General features: G+C 45.8%; 2 protein-coding genes across 12 annotated transcripts in view; one reads left to right on the forward strand and one right to left on the reverse strand.

The window, feature by feature from the left end:
- The window catches only part of NEU2 (neuraminidase 2), a 75875-nt gene that overhangs the window by 18694 nt on the left and 41061 nt on the right, over positions 1-16120 (reverse strand). Inside the window, exon 2 of one of the 8 annotated variants that reach the window (XM_084638349.1) lies at positions 5786-5959. The exons of the other annotated variants lie outside the window; for them this stretch is intronic. Coding sequence (XP_084494475.1) covers positions 5786-5794 — 9 coding nt within the window. The 5' untranslated portion in view covers positions 5795-5959. The remainder of the gene's footprint in view (positions 1-5785; positions 5960-16120) is intronic. 8 annotated transcript variants of the gene reach the window in all.
- NGEF (neuronal guanine nucleotide exchange factor) overlaps positions 1-16120 on the forward strand; it is a 106742-nt gene that overhangs the window by 1038 nt on the left and 89584 nt on the right. The window contains exon 1 of one of the 4 annotated variants that reach the window (XM_084638340.1): positions 9081-9306. The exons of the other annotated variants lie outside the window; for them this stretch is intronic. The gene's annotated coding sequence lies outside the window, so the exon portion shown is untranslated. Of the gene's footprint in view, positions 1-9080; positions 9307-16120 lie in introns of those variants that run through there. 4 annotated transcript variants of the gene reach the window in all.

Consider the following 16120-nt stretch of genomic DNA (forward strand, 5'->3'; position numbering starts at 1 on the left):
AACCTCTGATTTAATCTACTCTTTCCCATCAGTGAAAAGTTTTGTTTGTCTGTTTTGTTTAAAATGCAAAGTCCACAGGAGCTCAAAATCCCATAAGAACAAGCTTTTTCCTGAGATTTCAAGCTATTGATGGGCTCAGCTGTGTCAGAGGCGCTATGATATATTATTTCCTCGACTGTCTCGTCCAGTCCTGGCTAAAAGCAGGAAATTGCACTAAAATTAAAAAAAAAGATTAAAAAATTACAGGAGCCTAACACTTTTGAACCTGCAAAAAGGCCAGGTTCACTTTGAGAGATGGGTGAAGGTTCAAGTCAGTTCTGATTTTCTCCAGACTGAGAAGTATTGATAAGTCCAGTTAAGACTGAATGTAAATATAGGAGCATATGCAGAACAATACTGTCAGTGAGCAGAAAAGTCCTGCCCAGAGATACACAGAGTACATATTGCTATCCGCTGCCATGGTTAGGGGGACATTTTCAGTGCTGGTGAAGGGATTAGCTATACAACCTCCATTAACTTTCACAGAATTACTCGGCTCCAGCAGTTCTGTACTGAAAATTTACATTTTGAAATTACTTATTCAAAAATTTCTACAAGCAGTTGTTACCCATTGTGTGTATTATGGTAGTGCCTAGCAGCAATATTTTCAGACTTCGGAGTGACTCTAATCCTTTCACAGGGCAACGGCCCTCTGAGGCCTGAAGTAATGAAAATTGACAGAAGCCATGTCATAAACATAAAAGGAAGGGTAAACACCTTTAAAATCCCTCCTGGCCAGAGAAAAAACCCTTTCACCTGTAAAGGGTTAAGAAGCTAGGATAACCTCGCTGGCACCTGACCAAAATGATCAATGAGGAGACAATATACTTTAAAAGCTGGAGGGGGGAGAAACAAAGGTTCTCTCTGTCTGTGTGTTGTTCTTGCTGGGAACAGAAAAGGAATGTAGTCTTAGAACTTAGTAAGTAATCTAGCTAAATATGCGTTAGATTCTGTTTTGTTTAAATGGCTGATAAAATAAGCTGTGCTGAATGGAATGTATGTTTCTGATTTTGTAACTTAAGGTTTTGCCTAGAGGGATTCTCTATGTTTTGTATCTGATTACCCTGTAAGGTATTTACCATCCTGATTTTACAGAGGTGATTCTTTTACTTTTTCTTCTATTAAAATTCTTCGTTTAAGAACCTGATTGCTTTTTCATTGTTCTTAAGATCCAAGGGTTTGGGTCTGTGTTCACCTATGCAAATTGGTGAGGATTTTTATCAAGCCTTCCCCAGGAAAGGGGGTGTAGGGTTTGGGGAGGATTTTGGGGGGGAAAGACGTTTCCAAGCAGGCTCTTTCCCTGTTATATATTTGTTAGATGCTTGGTGGTGGCAGCAATAAAGTCCAAGGGAAAAAGGTAAAATAGTTTGTACCTTGGGGAAGTTTTAACCTAAGCTGGTAAAAATAAGCTTAGGGGGTTTTCAGGCAGGTCCCCACATCTGTACCCTAGAGTTCAGAGTGGGGAAGGAACCTTGACATGGTGGCAGAGTGGTGGGATTAACCTGAAATCATTTTGAGATCAATTTGAGATTTTTTGAACAAGAAGCATAGATTTTAAAAAGGGAATTTTTTTTTCCTTTGGGCTGCTGGAAAGCAGGTTTTCAGCTGAAAGCAGTTAAAGGGTTTTTTGTCTCTGCTTGGGGGCCAGAGCAGAGACAAAAGGAAATTGTCTTTTGTGAGCTAGAGTTTTCTCTACGTAAAGGCAGGGTAGTTAACCTCCTGCAGGGAACTTCGCAAGTCATCACACACCTGAAGTTTTTTTTTTTTTTTTCTTTTTTACCTAAGAGCAACTAGAGGGGTTTTCTGTCTATCTGCCTGGAGACAAAGGTGTTAGGTGTTTTTTTGTTTATATTTTTTTAAGGATTTTTCTGTAGGCTGACCATCCCTATCCGAGAACATAGGTATCTTATTACAGCACAGCAAAATTTTACAAGCCAAGTTTTTTGTTTTATTTCTAACTCTCGGGTGTAAAGTTAGTTAAAAACAGAGAGGCAAACATGACAGAGCCCAAAACAGAAACAGCTAAAGAGGCTGCCCACAGGAGAGCTATGGAGGCAAGGGGAAAAAAAAATGAAGCATACACTGGAGATGGAGAAGGCAAAGGCTCAGCAAAATAGCAATCCTTCTCCAGGTACTACTTCACATCCCAGGAAGTTCCCCACCTACAAGGCAGGCGATGATACTGAGGCCTTCTTAGAAAACTTCAAAAGGGTCTGCCTTGGGTACAGTATCTCTACAGACCAATACATGGTAGAGCTGAGGCCGCAGCTCAATGGACCCTTAGCTGAGGTGGTGGCTGAAATGCCTAAGGAACACATGAACAAGTATGAACTGTTTAAAACCAAGGTGAGAGTCAGAATGGGGCTAACACCCAAGCATTCCCGTTGGCAGTTCAGAGCCCTAAGGTGAAAACCAGACGTGTCATTTACCCGACATGCCTACCACATTGTAAAACATTGGGATGCCTGGATATCAGGAGCAAGTGTTAAATCTCCAAAAGATTTGCCCTTCCTAATGCAAATGGAGCTGTTCTTAAAGGGTGTTCCTGAGGAAATAGAAAGATTCTTCCTAGATGGGAAGCCCAAAACTGTAATTGAGGTGGGGGAGATTGGAGCCAAATGGGTAGAGGTGGCAGAAAAGAAAAAAAAACTGGTTGCAGTTGGAGCGAATACCAGAAGGGACAACCTCAGACCACACCCTACTACCAGGGGCAGCCCAAGGCCCCAACTACCCCCAAGGAACCCTCCAGACACCTTATCGTCCCACCACACCATTCTCCAGCAACCCACCTCACCCCAGTGATCTATCAGCTGGACGATGTTTTAAATGTAACGAGCCGGGGCATGTGAAGGCCAGCTGCCCCAAGAACCCCAACAGATTACAGTTCATTGCACCGGAATCACACCAGAGGTCCTCAGGCCCAGATACCCTTGGAGCAGAGGGAAACTGTGAGTTGTGGGTGGGAAGAAGGTCACCGCGTGGAGGGACACCGGCGCACAAGTGTCTGCTATCCATGCTTCCTTAGTAGACCCAAATTTAATCGACCCAGAGATCCAAGTGACAATTCAACCCTTCAAGTCCAACTCTTTCAATTTGTCCACAGCCAAGTTGCCTGTCCAGTACAAGGGCTAGTAAGGAAAGTGGACTTTTGCAGTCTATGATGATTATCCCATCCCCATGCTGTTGTGGGAAGACTTGGCCAATCATGCGAAGCTAGCCAAGAGGTTGGGAATGGTCACCCACAGCCAGGCTAAACAAGCCGTCATGCCTAGCTCTGTTCTGAAAACTTCTACCAGGACCCGGTCAGAGGTGATGGACCCAGACCCCAGGCCAATGTTTGCAACAGCAATAGTGGATCCAGTCCCAGAGACCCAGACAGAGCCAGTCCCAGAACTGGAACCGGTGGAACAACCAGCACCAGATCCATTGCCAGCACTGAATCCAGTACTTGCAACCCCAACACCAGAGGGCCCCACCAAACCTGAACCGGCAGCAGCCGATAACCCTACACCAGAGACTCAGCTGGAGCCTGAACCCCAACATAGTGCACCAGCGGAGAGCGGTTCACAGTCAACGGAAACAGCCCCATCCCCTACATTGCTTCCAGAGGGACCGAGCCTAGGTCCACAATCCAATAGGAACTGATGTCTCCAGCATCAAGGGAACAGTTCCAGACCGAACAGGAAGCAGATGAACACCTCCAAAGTGCTTGGACGGCGGCATGGAGCAACCCACTGCATCTCAGCTCTTCTAATTGATCCAGGTTTGTTGTAGAAAGAGGACTTTTATACAAGAAAACTCTTTCTGGTGGACACCAGGAAAACTGGCATCCTCAGAGACAGTTGGTAGTTCCAACTAAGTACTGGGTCAAGCTCTTGAGCTTAGCCCATGATCATCCTAGTGGCCATGCTGGGGTGAACAGGACCAAAGACCATTTGGGGAAGTCATTCCACTGAGAGGGAATGGGCAAGGATGTTTCTACCTATGTCCGGTCTTGTGAAGTATGTCAAAGAGTGGGAAAACCCGAAGACCAGGTCAAAGCCCCTCTCCAGCCACTCCCCATCATTAAAGTTCCATTTCAGCGAGTAGCTGTGGATATTCTGGTCCTTTTCCGAAAAAGACACCCGGAGGGAAGCAGTACATACTGACTTTCATGGATTTTGCCACCCGATGGCTGGAAGCAGTAGCTCTAAGCAACACCAGGGCTAAAAGTGTGTGCCAGGCACTAGCAGACATTTTTGCCAGGGTAGGTTGCCCCTCTGACATCCTCACAGATGCAAGAACTAATTTCCTGGCAGGAACTATGGAAAGCCTTTGGGAAGCTCATGGGGTAAATCACTTGGTTGCCACTCCTTACCACCATCAAACAAATAGCATGGTGGAGAAGTTTAATGGAACTTTGGGGGCCATGATAAGTAAATTCACAAATAAGCACTCCAATGATTGGGACCTAGTGTTGCAGCAGTTGATCTTTGCCTACAGAGCTGTACCACATCCCAGTTTAGGGTTTTCACCATTTGAACTTGTATATGGCCACAAGGTTAAGGGGCCATTACAGTTGGTGAAGCAGCAATGGGAGGGGTTTACACCTTCTCCAGGAACTAACAGTCTGGACTTTGTAACCAACCTACAAAACACCCTCTGAGCCTCTTTAGCCCTTGCTAAAAAACCTAAAGGATGCTCAAAAAGAGCAAAAAGCCTGGTATGATAAACATGCCAGAGAGCGTTCCTTCAAAGTAGAAGACCAAGTCATGGTCTTAAAGGCGCTCCAGGCCCATAAAATGGAAGCGTCGTGGGAAGGGCCATTCACGGTCCAGGAGCGCCTAGGAGCTGTTAATTATCTCATAGCATTCCCCACCTCCAACCAAAAGCCTAAGGTGTACCATATTAATTCTCTAAAGCCCTTTTATTCCAAAGAATTAAAGGTTTGTCAGTTTACAGCCCAGGGAGGAGATGACACTGAGTGGCCTGAAGGTGTCTACTATGAAGGGAAAAGTGCTGGTGGCGAGGAAGAGGTAAACCTCTCCATGACCCTTGGGCATATGCAGCGCCAGCAGATCAAGGAGCTGTGCACTAGCTATGCGCCGACATTCTCAGCCACCCCAGGACTGACTGAACGGGCATACCACCCCATTGACACAGGTAATGCTCACCCAATTAAAGTCCAACCTTACCGGGTGTCTCCTCAAGCTAAAACTGCTATAGAACGGGAGATCCAGGATATGCTACAGATGGGGCTAATCCACCCCTCTGGCAGTGCATGGGCATCTCCAGTGGTTCTAGTTTCCAAACCAGATGGGGAGATACGTTTTTGTGTGGACTACCATAAGCTAAATGCTGTAACTCGCCCAGACAACTATCCAATGCCAAGCATAGATGAACTATTAGAGAAACTGGGACGGGTCCAGTTCATCTCTACCTTGGACTTAACCAAGGGTACTGGCAGGTACCGCTAGATGAATTCGCCAAGAAAAAGTCAGCCTTCACCACACATGTCGGGCTGTATAAATTTAATGTATTTCCTATCAGGCTGCGGAATGCACCCGCCACCTTCCAAAGACTTGTAGATGGTCTCCTAGCGGGATTAGGAGAATATTCAGTCACCTACCTTGACGATGTGGCCATATTTTTGGATTCCTGCGCAGAACACCTGGAACATCTACAAAAAGTCTTCGAGCACATAAGGGAGGCAGAACTAACTGTTAAGGCTAAGATGTGTCAAATAGGCCTAAACAGAGTGACTTACCTTGGACATCAGGTGTGTCAAGGAACTATCACCCCACTACAGGCCAAAGTGGATGCTATCCAAAAGTGGTCCGTCCCAAAGTCAAAGAAACAGGTCCAATCCTTCTTAGGCTTGGCCGGATATTACAGGCGATTTGTACCGCAATACAGCCAAATCGCCGCCCCACTGACAGACCTAACCAAAAAGAAACAGCCAAATGCCGTTCAGTGGACCAAAAAGGTTCAGAAGGCCTTTAACCAGCTTAAAGCAACACTTATGTCTGACCCTGTGCTAAGGGCCCCCGAACTTTAACAAACCATTCCCAGTAACCACAGATGTGTCCGAGCATGGTGTGGGAGCAGTTTTAATGCAGGAAGGACCGGATCAAGAATTCCACCCTGTAGTGTTTCTCAGCAAGAAGCTGTCTGAGAGGGAAAGCAACTGGTCAGTCAGTGAAAAAGAATGTTACGCCATTGTCTACACTCTGGAAAAGCTATGCCCATATGTTAGGGGACGACGTTTCCACCTGCAAACCGACCATGCTGCACTACAGTGGCTTCATACTGCCATGGGAAATAACAAAAAACTTATTTGGTGGAGTTTAGCTCTCCAAGATTTTGATTTAGACATCCAACATATCTCAGAAGCTTCTAACAAAGTGGCTGATGCACTCTCCCGTGAAAGTTTCCCAGAATCAACTGATTAAAATCGTCCTTGAGATGTGGAAAATATTGTTAGTCTTTATATACTTGGTAGTATATTTAGAGGTGCATGTGTCTTTTCTCCTAGAGCTCCAGGAAGAAATCACAGCCAGCATTTCACCCGATCTGTGATCTGGGGGGCGTGTCATAAATATAAAGGGAAGGGTAAACACCTTTAAAATCCCTCCTGGCCAGAGGAAAAACCCTTTCACCTGTAAAGGGTTAAGAAGCTAGGATAACCTCGCAGGCACCTGACCAAAATGATCAATGAGGAGACAATATACTTTAAAAGCTGGAGGGGCGAGAAACAAAGGTTCTCTCTGTCTGTGTGTTGTTCTTGCTGGGAACAGAAAAGGAATGTAGTCTTAGAACTTAGTAAGTAATCTAGCTAGATATGCATTAGATTCTGTTTTGTTTAAATGGCTGATAAAATAAGCTGTGCTGAATGGAATGTATGTTTCTGTTTTTGTGTCTTTTTGTAACTTAAGGTTTTGCCTAGAGGGATTCTCTGTTTTGTATCTGATTACCCTGTAAGGCATTTACCATCCTGATTTTACAGGGGTGATTCTTTTACTTTTTCTTCTATTAAAATTTTTCATTTAAGAACCTGATTGCTTTTTCATTGTTCTTAAGATCCAAGGGTTTGGGTCTGTGTTCACCTATGCAAATTGGTGAGGATTTTTATCAAGCCTTCCCCAGGAAAGGGGGTGTAGGGTTTGGGGAGGATTTTGGGGGGAAAGACATTTCCAAGCGGGCTCTTTCTCTGTTATGTATTTGTTAGATGCTTGGTGGTGACAGCAATAAAGTCCAAGGGAAAAAGGTAAAATAGTTTGTACCTTGGGGAAGTTTTAACCTAAGCTAGTAAAAATAAGCTTAGGGGGTTTTCAGGCAGGTCCCCACATCTGTACCCTAGAGTTCAGAGTGTGGAAGGAACCTTGACAAGCCAGTAAAAAATGAAACTGGACTCAGCTCATAGAAGAAACTCCCCCCACTGAAGCCATCCACCAAGGAAATGCATGAGTACAAATAGGCCTAGGAGTGCACCCAGAAGATCAACAAACTTGGGCTTTGCCTATCCAATAGGGAAGCAAATTCCAGAATCAAGGTCATGCTCAAAGAGCTTATCTGTACAAACACTTAGTGTGCAGCAGGCTAGGGTGTCAATCCACCCTGCACTGGCCTGTGGCACACTGAACGTCCATGTGGGCCCTGCTGCTGTGCACTAAACATTCCCCGGGTCGCTTTAATCTACTCCTGGTTCAATGCAGAGTGGATCAAAGTGCACCGCAGAACTTTTAGTGCACAGCAGCAGAGGCCACATGGCTAGTTAGCATGCAGCAGGCTAGCACAGGATAGATTCACACCTCAGCTTGCAGGGACTGTGTTCTTATAGACAAGCCCTAAGAACATTCTGCAACTGGCCCAGAGTAAAAGTCATGAAGACCAACAGGAACAGTGAAAAGCTAGAATTCCATCAAAAAGACCTGGCAACCGGCATTGTGTGAAGTGCACGGAGATCTAACCCCTGCTCTTTCAGGCTATTACAGTAGCGTCTAGAGGCCGCAGCCCAGATCGGGACCCCCATCAAGTTATGTGCTGTGCATACACATAGCTGTTGAGGGACAGTCTCCTGCTAACAATCTAAACAGACCAGACAAAGGGTAGGAAAAAATAAGGGTTCATTACTGAAGTCCTGGAAGATTAACTGACTTGCCCAAGGTTCCACAGGGAGTCTGTAGCAGAGCTGGGAACTGAACCCACATCTCTTGCCTCCCAGTCCATTGCTTGAAACAAAACTCTCTAGGGTCATCCTACCATTGCCCAGTTCACCCACACGCTTCCTAAAACAAGGCATTAGGGGAGTTGTTAGAAGAGCCCTGTGCCATCCTCTGCAAGCAGAGGCCATTACTGCTACTGTATTAGGCTGGAAGGATAAAAAAAAAATAAGTCAAAGGGAGAGAGCTGTGGAGTCAGTTTCATGTCATGCTGCTGTCAGCGAAAAAGGTTTGAACCTAGGACACATCAGCCAACTATTCATGGCAGTCTGTCAAATTAATGCTTTGCTCCAGTTCCATTTCAACCATGTCTGCTTGCACTGTCAGTGCGAGCAAGCAGATTCCCCTCCTAGCCTCATTAAGCAATGGAACAGGGATCAGGCATCAGGCTGGTGAGCCTTCAATCTGCAATACGCTTGGACAGGACACTGGCTGACAGGCTGGTGAAGGAGGATTTGACTGTGCTGTCTTTTTATTTGTCAGGCTAATACAGACAAGTGTTGTGCTCTGAGCCAATAATAGAAGTAGCCTTCTGATAAGGTACAGGCTAAATGTTGACGCATACAGGTCAAGTCAAATTTACTTTGGACTGTTACGCTTGGAAGGGAAAAATTCTCCTGCCTGTAACTATACAGCTCTGGTTTTAAGCCCATGTCTGGGAGTGAGGGGAAGTGCATGTGCACAGGATACCAGATGATTGTAGGGTAACATCCAACCTTATGAGTTAGCCCCTTGAGGTAGGGTCTGTGACTGACCCCCCAGCCTTGCTTAGTGTCACGCCCATGGAGGGCTGGTTGTATCTCAGGCTGCACTCTCGGTCCCAGAGCAGCCTGGCACACTCACTGGGCCAGCGAGGAAGACAGTGCAAGATTGATCTTCAGGCTCCTCTCCACAAGTCTGCACTTGGCCCTGCCTCCTCCTTCCCTTCTCCCTAATCACACAAGGACTAATCATAATCTAGCCCTTCATATGACTTTTGGGCTTGGCATGGAGGAGACTGCCTAAAGAAGAGTCTGGTTCTCATGACATTTCTTTGATGTGGAGAAAGCACGAGCTGCAGTGAAAAGTAAGGAGAGATTTATAAAACTCCATTAGGAGTAAGCAGTATGGCAAAGCCCTGCAGCAGGACTGGGCTCCCACAGGACCCACTGCCATAATAGCGGTAGTGGTAAAATGTACTTTGTTGTGGGCGGGATGGGTTGGGCAAAAAAAACTGGTGGTAATTTGCCCACTAAAACACTAAATTTCTCGTCAGTTTGTCATAAATAGAATTTCAGCAATGTAAAGTTCGGATTTTTTTTAAATAAAGGTTTTAATACTTCAATTTATTCAAGGAGTAGAAAGATTTGATGTCTATTATAACAGGAGTTAAAGTATTTTTACATGGTTTAAAACTATATATTAACTGACCAGGTTTTTTGTTTTTAGTAGCATGGTGGGAGGAGGGGGAAATCTGTCTCTCTTATGGGATTTGCAGGATCTAAAGTTTTTGCAGGTGGGAGCGGGACAAAAATGCAAGAGGCAGTGTGGGAGTGGGCATGGGAATTGCAGCCCGGGACGAGAGTGGGATTAAAAAAAACAGTCCCACACAGGGCTCTACAGTACGGGTTCCTTTTCATACCCACCTCATATAGTTTACTGCCAGAAGCAAGCCTACAGTTCAGGGGGGAAAGCCACAGTACACAGCTTAGACTTTGCCCATAAATGTTTCAGCCTTCAAGAATCAAAGGTGACTGATTTAGAAGCGACAGTTTAGGGCCATGATGACGTGACCTGGGTTTTAATCAGGAACAAAGACATGAGATGTGAGAGTTAATGGCAGGCTGGCTTGTCAGGGTCCATGAAAACACTGCAGTAGGAGGTGTATCTGGTTTGGAGGTTTTTAACCAGGCTACTTAGTAGACCGTCAGGCCTATTGCCCTTGGGACAGACAGCACTTGCATTGCCCAGGAAGAAAACTATAGCTGTGCCCATTTCTATTTCTAGATTTGCCCTGGTTACATGAGAGACACTCATTATGGAAAAAACAAGCACTGAAGGTTATTTCAACTACAGAGGAATAAGAACTCACTGGAAGTTGTACTGGAAACTATCCAGACTGTAGCAGTGAAAGAAGAGAGCTATAGTTGACCGAGCACTGAATAACTGAGGCCACGTCTACACTATGTGAACTACGGTGGCATAGCTATGGCATAATCCCATAGCATGCATCCTGCAGTGACAGAACAGGAGTTCTTTTGTCCACCTCCAGGAACGATGACAGTTAGGCCAATGGAAGCATTCTTCTGGTGACCTAGCTGCACCTAATCTGGGATTTGTGGAGGCAAAACTATGGCACTCAGGGGCATAGATTTTTCACATCCCTGAGCGCTGTAGCTATGTCAACCTAAGTTTTAAGTGTAGACAAAGCTGGAGAACTCTGCGGTCACTGAGTGGAGTATGCAGGCGAACACACTGGCAGAAAAGGTGCTAGGAAAGACGCTAAGAATCTTATTGGGCTGGATTCTACTTAAACTGGGTTTTGAATGACAGGGAGATCTGGACTGCGATTACTGCTATGGTGGGCTAATCTCGTAAAAGCATTGGGCTACATTCAGTCCTGGTATAAACTGATACAATTCTCTTGCTGACCTGTTTTCTGTGCATGTGTCTTTAGTGCTCATGAAAGGTACCAGACTGACAGCTCTGGACAATGAAATCCTTACATTTATGCACATAAAGAGTAGGGATAGGCAACACCCATGCAAGCAACCCGGCCAATTTACCTCTGCCCACATGAGTCACCCTGGGCCCAGGGGGCACGTTGTATGCAGAAGCCTTACAGCATTGCTTTGGAATGTGTAACGCTGACTTGCTGTTTCTGCTCTCTATGGTTAACAATGCCATGTGGACTGTTATGGGGGAGAACCTTACAAGAGTTGAGGCCTTGGGTGTTGCTCTTCCCAGAAGCAGTGAAGTATTGTCTACCCCTTTTTGTATATCACCAGCATATGGTAGTAGTTGTGCTCTGATACCTGTGTTACCAATGAATTCACACTCAGGGGCCCTGCACGCACATATCCCGCTGGCCAGCTATAGCACAACACCCTATTTATTACACTTTATAACACTGCTCCTGCCCATGCGCATTCACTACCAACAGCAATTGAAACCGATTGCCAATCGACTTCTCACAGGTAAGTTAACACCACCATCCCTTTGCCCAAGGAAGAGCAGGGGACCTTGAATCCTGCTTTCTCTAGTGACTTCTAAGTGGAGGTGGGCAGCACTGGAGGCAAAAAGCAGGAGGAGAAAGAGAAGGGGGTGACTGAGAGGCAGAAAGTGGCTAGGAAGTTGTCAATATGCAGAGGTAAGGCAACAGGGCAGGAGGGAGCAGGACAGGGTTTGCACAGAGTTTCACAGAAACACCGAACCCAGGAATGTACTTTTGCTATGACATATGCAATAATTTAAGGAAATTAATAAAATAAAGTTAGGCTTTTGTTTAATTAATTTTAAAGTCTTATAATGAAAACCAGAAAGGCCTGTAAATTTCCACTCATGCTTCTCAATATACTTTAAGAATTAGGTTGACTCTCCCTACATAGTCGCAGTGTATATGGCATGGCCCCACAGGGGGAATGCTTTCATGTCTAAGAGAGAGCTCTCAGCTACTTCCACGCAGTGAGACCCAGGGGATGAAGCATAGATATCTGTTGGACAGGATTGGAGACCTAGGAAGTTAACAAATGTGTCTTTGAAGCACTGACTACATTTGTAAGCTGTATTATGAGCTTGATATGCGATTTTAGTCTTTGTTTTTGCCATATAAAGAATCAACGAACAAAGTATAAACAGAAATAAAAGATGAGTCATTCTACTGGCAAGAAATATATCATAGGTGGCCAAACTGTGGGGCCCGAGCCACATGCAACTCTTTTACCATTAAAGTGCAGCTCATGGAGCCCCACTCCCCCCGTCCTCCCCATTCTCCACCTACCAGACTGGGGTAGGGGGAGCTCAGGACCTCTGCCTTGCACTGGGGTGGTGCGGTAGGGGCTTCTGCCCAGTGAGGAGGGGGGGTCTCGGGGCTTCTGGCTGAAGTCCAGAGTCCCATCAAGCACTTCCCATGGGGCTGAAGCCCTGAGCCCCGGCAGGTGTGCCCTGCCTCTCGAACTTCTGAAGATTGTCGTATGCAGCTCTGAGGGCCTGTAAGTTTGGCCACCCTGAAATATACATATTTATTAATGTTATTCATACACACATTCTGCATATATGTCAATATAGGAGTTGCTACAACTACCCCTATAATTATCTATGGATCCCCCTTTGCTAGGGCACTTAGGGGTGGTGAGCAGGGGTGGCAGGTTGTATAATTTTTGGTGGTGTCCAGAACGGGTACAAGTCCCGCCTCCCGACACCTGCCTAAGGCTCTGGGAGGGAGTTTGGGTGTGGGGGGGTGAGGGGTCAGGCTCTGGGAGGGAGTTTGGGTGTGGCTCTGGGCTGGGGCAGAGGGTTGGGATTCAGGGGGTGTGTGGGAGGAGTCAGGCTCTGGGAGGGAGTTTGAGTCTAGGGTGTGGGCTCTGGGTTGGGGCACAGGAGGGGGTGCGGGGTATAGGCTCTGGGAGGGAGTTTGGGTGCAGGGTGCGGGCTCTGGGCTGGGGCAGGGGGTTGGGGTACAGGAGTGGGAGAGGGGTGCAGGTGCTGGGAGGGATTTTGGGTGCAGCAGGAGAGGGGTACATTAAACAGAGGGGCAGGGAACAGGCAAAGCTCTCAGGGATGATCGCTAAATGAGGCCCCATCCCGTAACTGCCCACAACTAAATCAATGTCATAAGAAAACCCGCATGCCACCCCAGCATCCCCCACAGGCCTAATCAGGCCAGTGGGGCTGGAGTTCAACAAATAGGGTTGGTATCCTTCTCTGCGCAGCTGATTGCCCTACTTGTGGATGGATGGTGTCCAGCCCTGGCTGGCTCCAGGTATGGTGGGGGGGAGAGGGGTGGTTATGGAGTTATGGTCACTGCTTGTTTTCAGCCCCCATGTGTGCCACAGCTTTTTGGGCTTGACTCTCTGCTGTGCAATGATGAATGGGGGGCTCCAGGATTTCCAACTGCGAGAGTCAGAACAGCTGGTCCTCCAGATGCTGTGGGGAGCAACAACCAGCCTCTTTCCCTGCTCATGCTGTCAGTCTCTCTGACTCGACTCACGGGGGCCAGGCCACTTGGGTCATCTGAGCAAGCCAGTCAAAGCCCTGGTCCTGCTGTCACTGCCAAGGCAGGCAGCTGCCTCTGTGCTGCTCTCTGTGCCCTGAAGTCCCCATGCTGGCAGAGGCTGCATCTATAGATAAAATTAGGGAGACACTTTTTATGTGATCTATACCTTAGGGGTGTGTGTGTGTATAGTTGTATGAGTGTATACAAATACAAATACACACACACACACCACTTGCTTCTAGCCCTGAAAGATCCTGAGAGACCAGACTTTAAAGTTAGGACATTTTTATATCTAGAGAATCCATTTTAGGTCATTTTTTGAAGGGCTTTCAACGAATGAGTTTTACTCTCTCCCCCTCCAAGCTGCGTATAGTTGGTCTCATGGTGACTACAGCATATGGCTTTGCAGAATGCATAAAATGGTGCCAATCCCCAAACATTTTTTAAATCTCTAAAGTGTTTCTAAAACAGGTTCTCTGTTCCACTGTGTGGCCCACACAGAATAGTGGGGCAAGATAAAAAGGCTTTGTTAGCACTAGTTTGCAGTGAGCTGCACAACGCACTAAAGGCTTTGCCTCCTGTAAATAAGGCACCAACCCAAAAGTCGCTCCAATAAAACTGTTCTGTACCACACTGTTGTGTAGTCCACAAAACCACCAATATCTTTCTATAAAATCACAAGCAGTAACTATCTTTTTACTTAGATTCCTGCACCTGAGCAGAGCCCCACTGACTTCAGTAGGGGCCCACCTGCCTGTGGAGCTCTTTAAAGGATCGGGGCCCATCTGAGTAACAGCTACAGCTGAATGAGTGAGGGCTGCAGCTGGATTTTGACCCATATTTGCCAAGCAGTCTTAGGGTGCATATTAAGCAGACAGTTTACAGCATGAGCTGTATTAGCTTCAATTCTGTGAAACACGAGGGAGGAAATCAATGTTTACTAAATGAAGGCTGTAAAGAAGGGGTGAGGCTTGTTTTCAGGTGCAAGTACCAGAGTTACAAAATAATTGAAACCATTAACAAAGAAGCTGAGAGGGTCTAGCAAACATGCATTTGTTTGTGTATTCAGATCATGCTATAAAAAAAAAAGCCACACACTCTCTGAAAGGTTGTTAGGTCAAAATATTGTCCGAACAATGGCCTCATCTGGTTTATTTTGTTTATTTTTAGAATGACAGAAATGCACAAGGCATGGTTTTTATGTTGGTGTTTTACATTTTCAGATAGAACATGAGAACTCATTGCTTTCAGATGGGTAAAACCTTCCAGATGAGGCCACTTCTAAGAGGCTAATACTTTTTAAAAGCAAATTAATAGATTTTTAAGGCCAGAAGGGACCATAATGATCATCTAGTCTGACCCATGGCATAACAAAGGCCACAGAGCCTCACCCAGTAATTTGTGCATTAAACCCACCACTTCTAATTGAGCACACCATTTCTTTTAGAAAGACGTTCAGTCTTGATTTAAAGGCTTCAAGTGACAGAGAATTAACTATGGCCCTAGGTAATTTATTCCAATAAGCTCACGAAAGCTTATGCTCAAATAAATTGGTTAGTCTCTAAGGTGCCACAAGTACTCCTTTTCTTTTTGTGAATACAGACTAACACGGCTATTACTCTGAAATCTAACAAAACAGAGTCCCTGCAGAAAGTGGTGTTGGTGGTTACGGCGGGGGGAGGGGGGCACTCTTTCCCAAATGTCAGTACTAAACTAATGGTCCAGCATGGTGTTAGGCCAGAGGGACCGTAGTCTTAGAGGTGACATCTTTTGGGTGAGAGACAGAGGCAAGATCCTCACCATCTACAGACACTGAAACATGCTGTGTGATTTGCAAGAGTATCAAAGGAAGGAGGGAGTTAGAATTTCCCCAGGAGATTGTGGCCAACTGGTGAATTCATTCACAACAGGTCTAGACACACACTACAGCAGTGAAAAGGCTGGCAGCTACCAGCACTTGGTTTACACTAGCACTCCCACCTGCTCCCCACCATTGTTATCACCAGCGGTAGAATATAAAAGTAAAATCCCCTTATAATGTAGCTGCCACTACCTAAGATGACTGATTGTTCATGGGATAACACAAATGCCTGAGCAAACGGGGTGAAGTGATCCACCATCACTGAAATACTCCTGCTGCCTCAGGTTTGAGGATCAAAAAGTCCACGCAAACTATTTCGATTGAAAATATACACAAAAACTGCTCAGGCCAGCTGCAGTTTCACGTTTCATGTCCTGATGCTGGTATTATGCTTATTTCTTGTATATAGCTTCAACATCTTTGGCTTGATGTAGCAGATAAAAAAGTACTATGCTTGGAACAAATCCAATTCCCATAACGAGTCTGATCATGCAGCCCCACAGTCTGCTCCCATTGTGCACTGAGTACTAGCTGTTAATCACATTCACCACCACAGAGGGTCCTGGCTTTCAAATATAAACAGTTCCATTCCTTTAGAAGCAACCGCAGCTTCCTCCTTCCCACACACATCCATACGACTGACTTTTCTTCCAGGAATCTTAGCAATTTTTAAGGTTACGACAAGTTTCTGGAGCTCTGTCTAACACACCAAGTTCAGCCAACTCTCGTACAACAGCATCTCCATCACAGAATTAAGCTTCTGCTCAAGCAAATTCTTCACGCTCTAAATTTTCTCTCGAGTCACAAGGAAAATCTTTAGTACTG

Source organism: Lepidochelys olivacea (genome assembly GCF_965140295.1).
Source record: "Lepidochelys olivacea isolate rLepOli2 genome assembly, chromosome: 9".
Classification (NCBI taxonomy): Eukaryota; Metazoa; Chordata; order Testudines; family Cheloniidae; genus Lepidochelys; species Lepidochelys olivacea.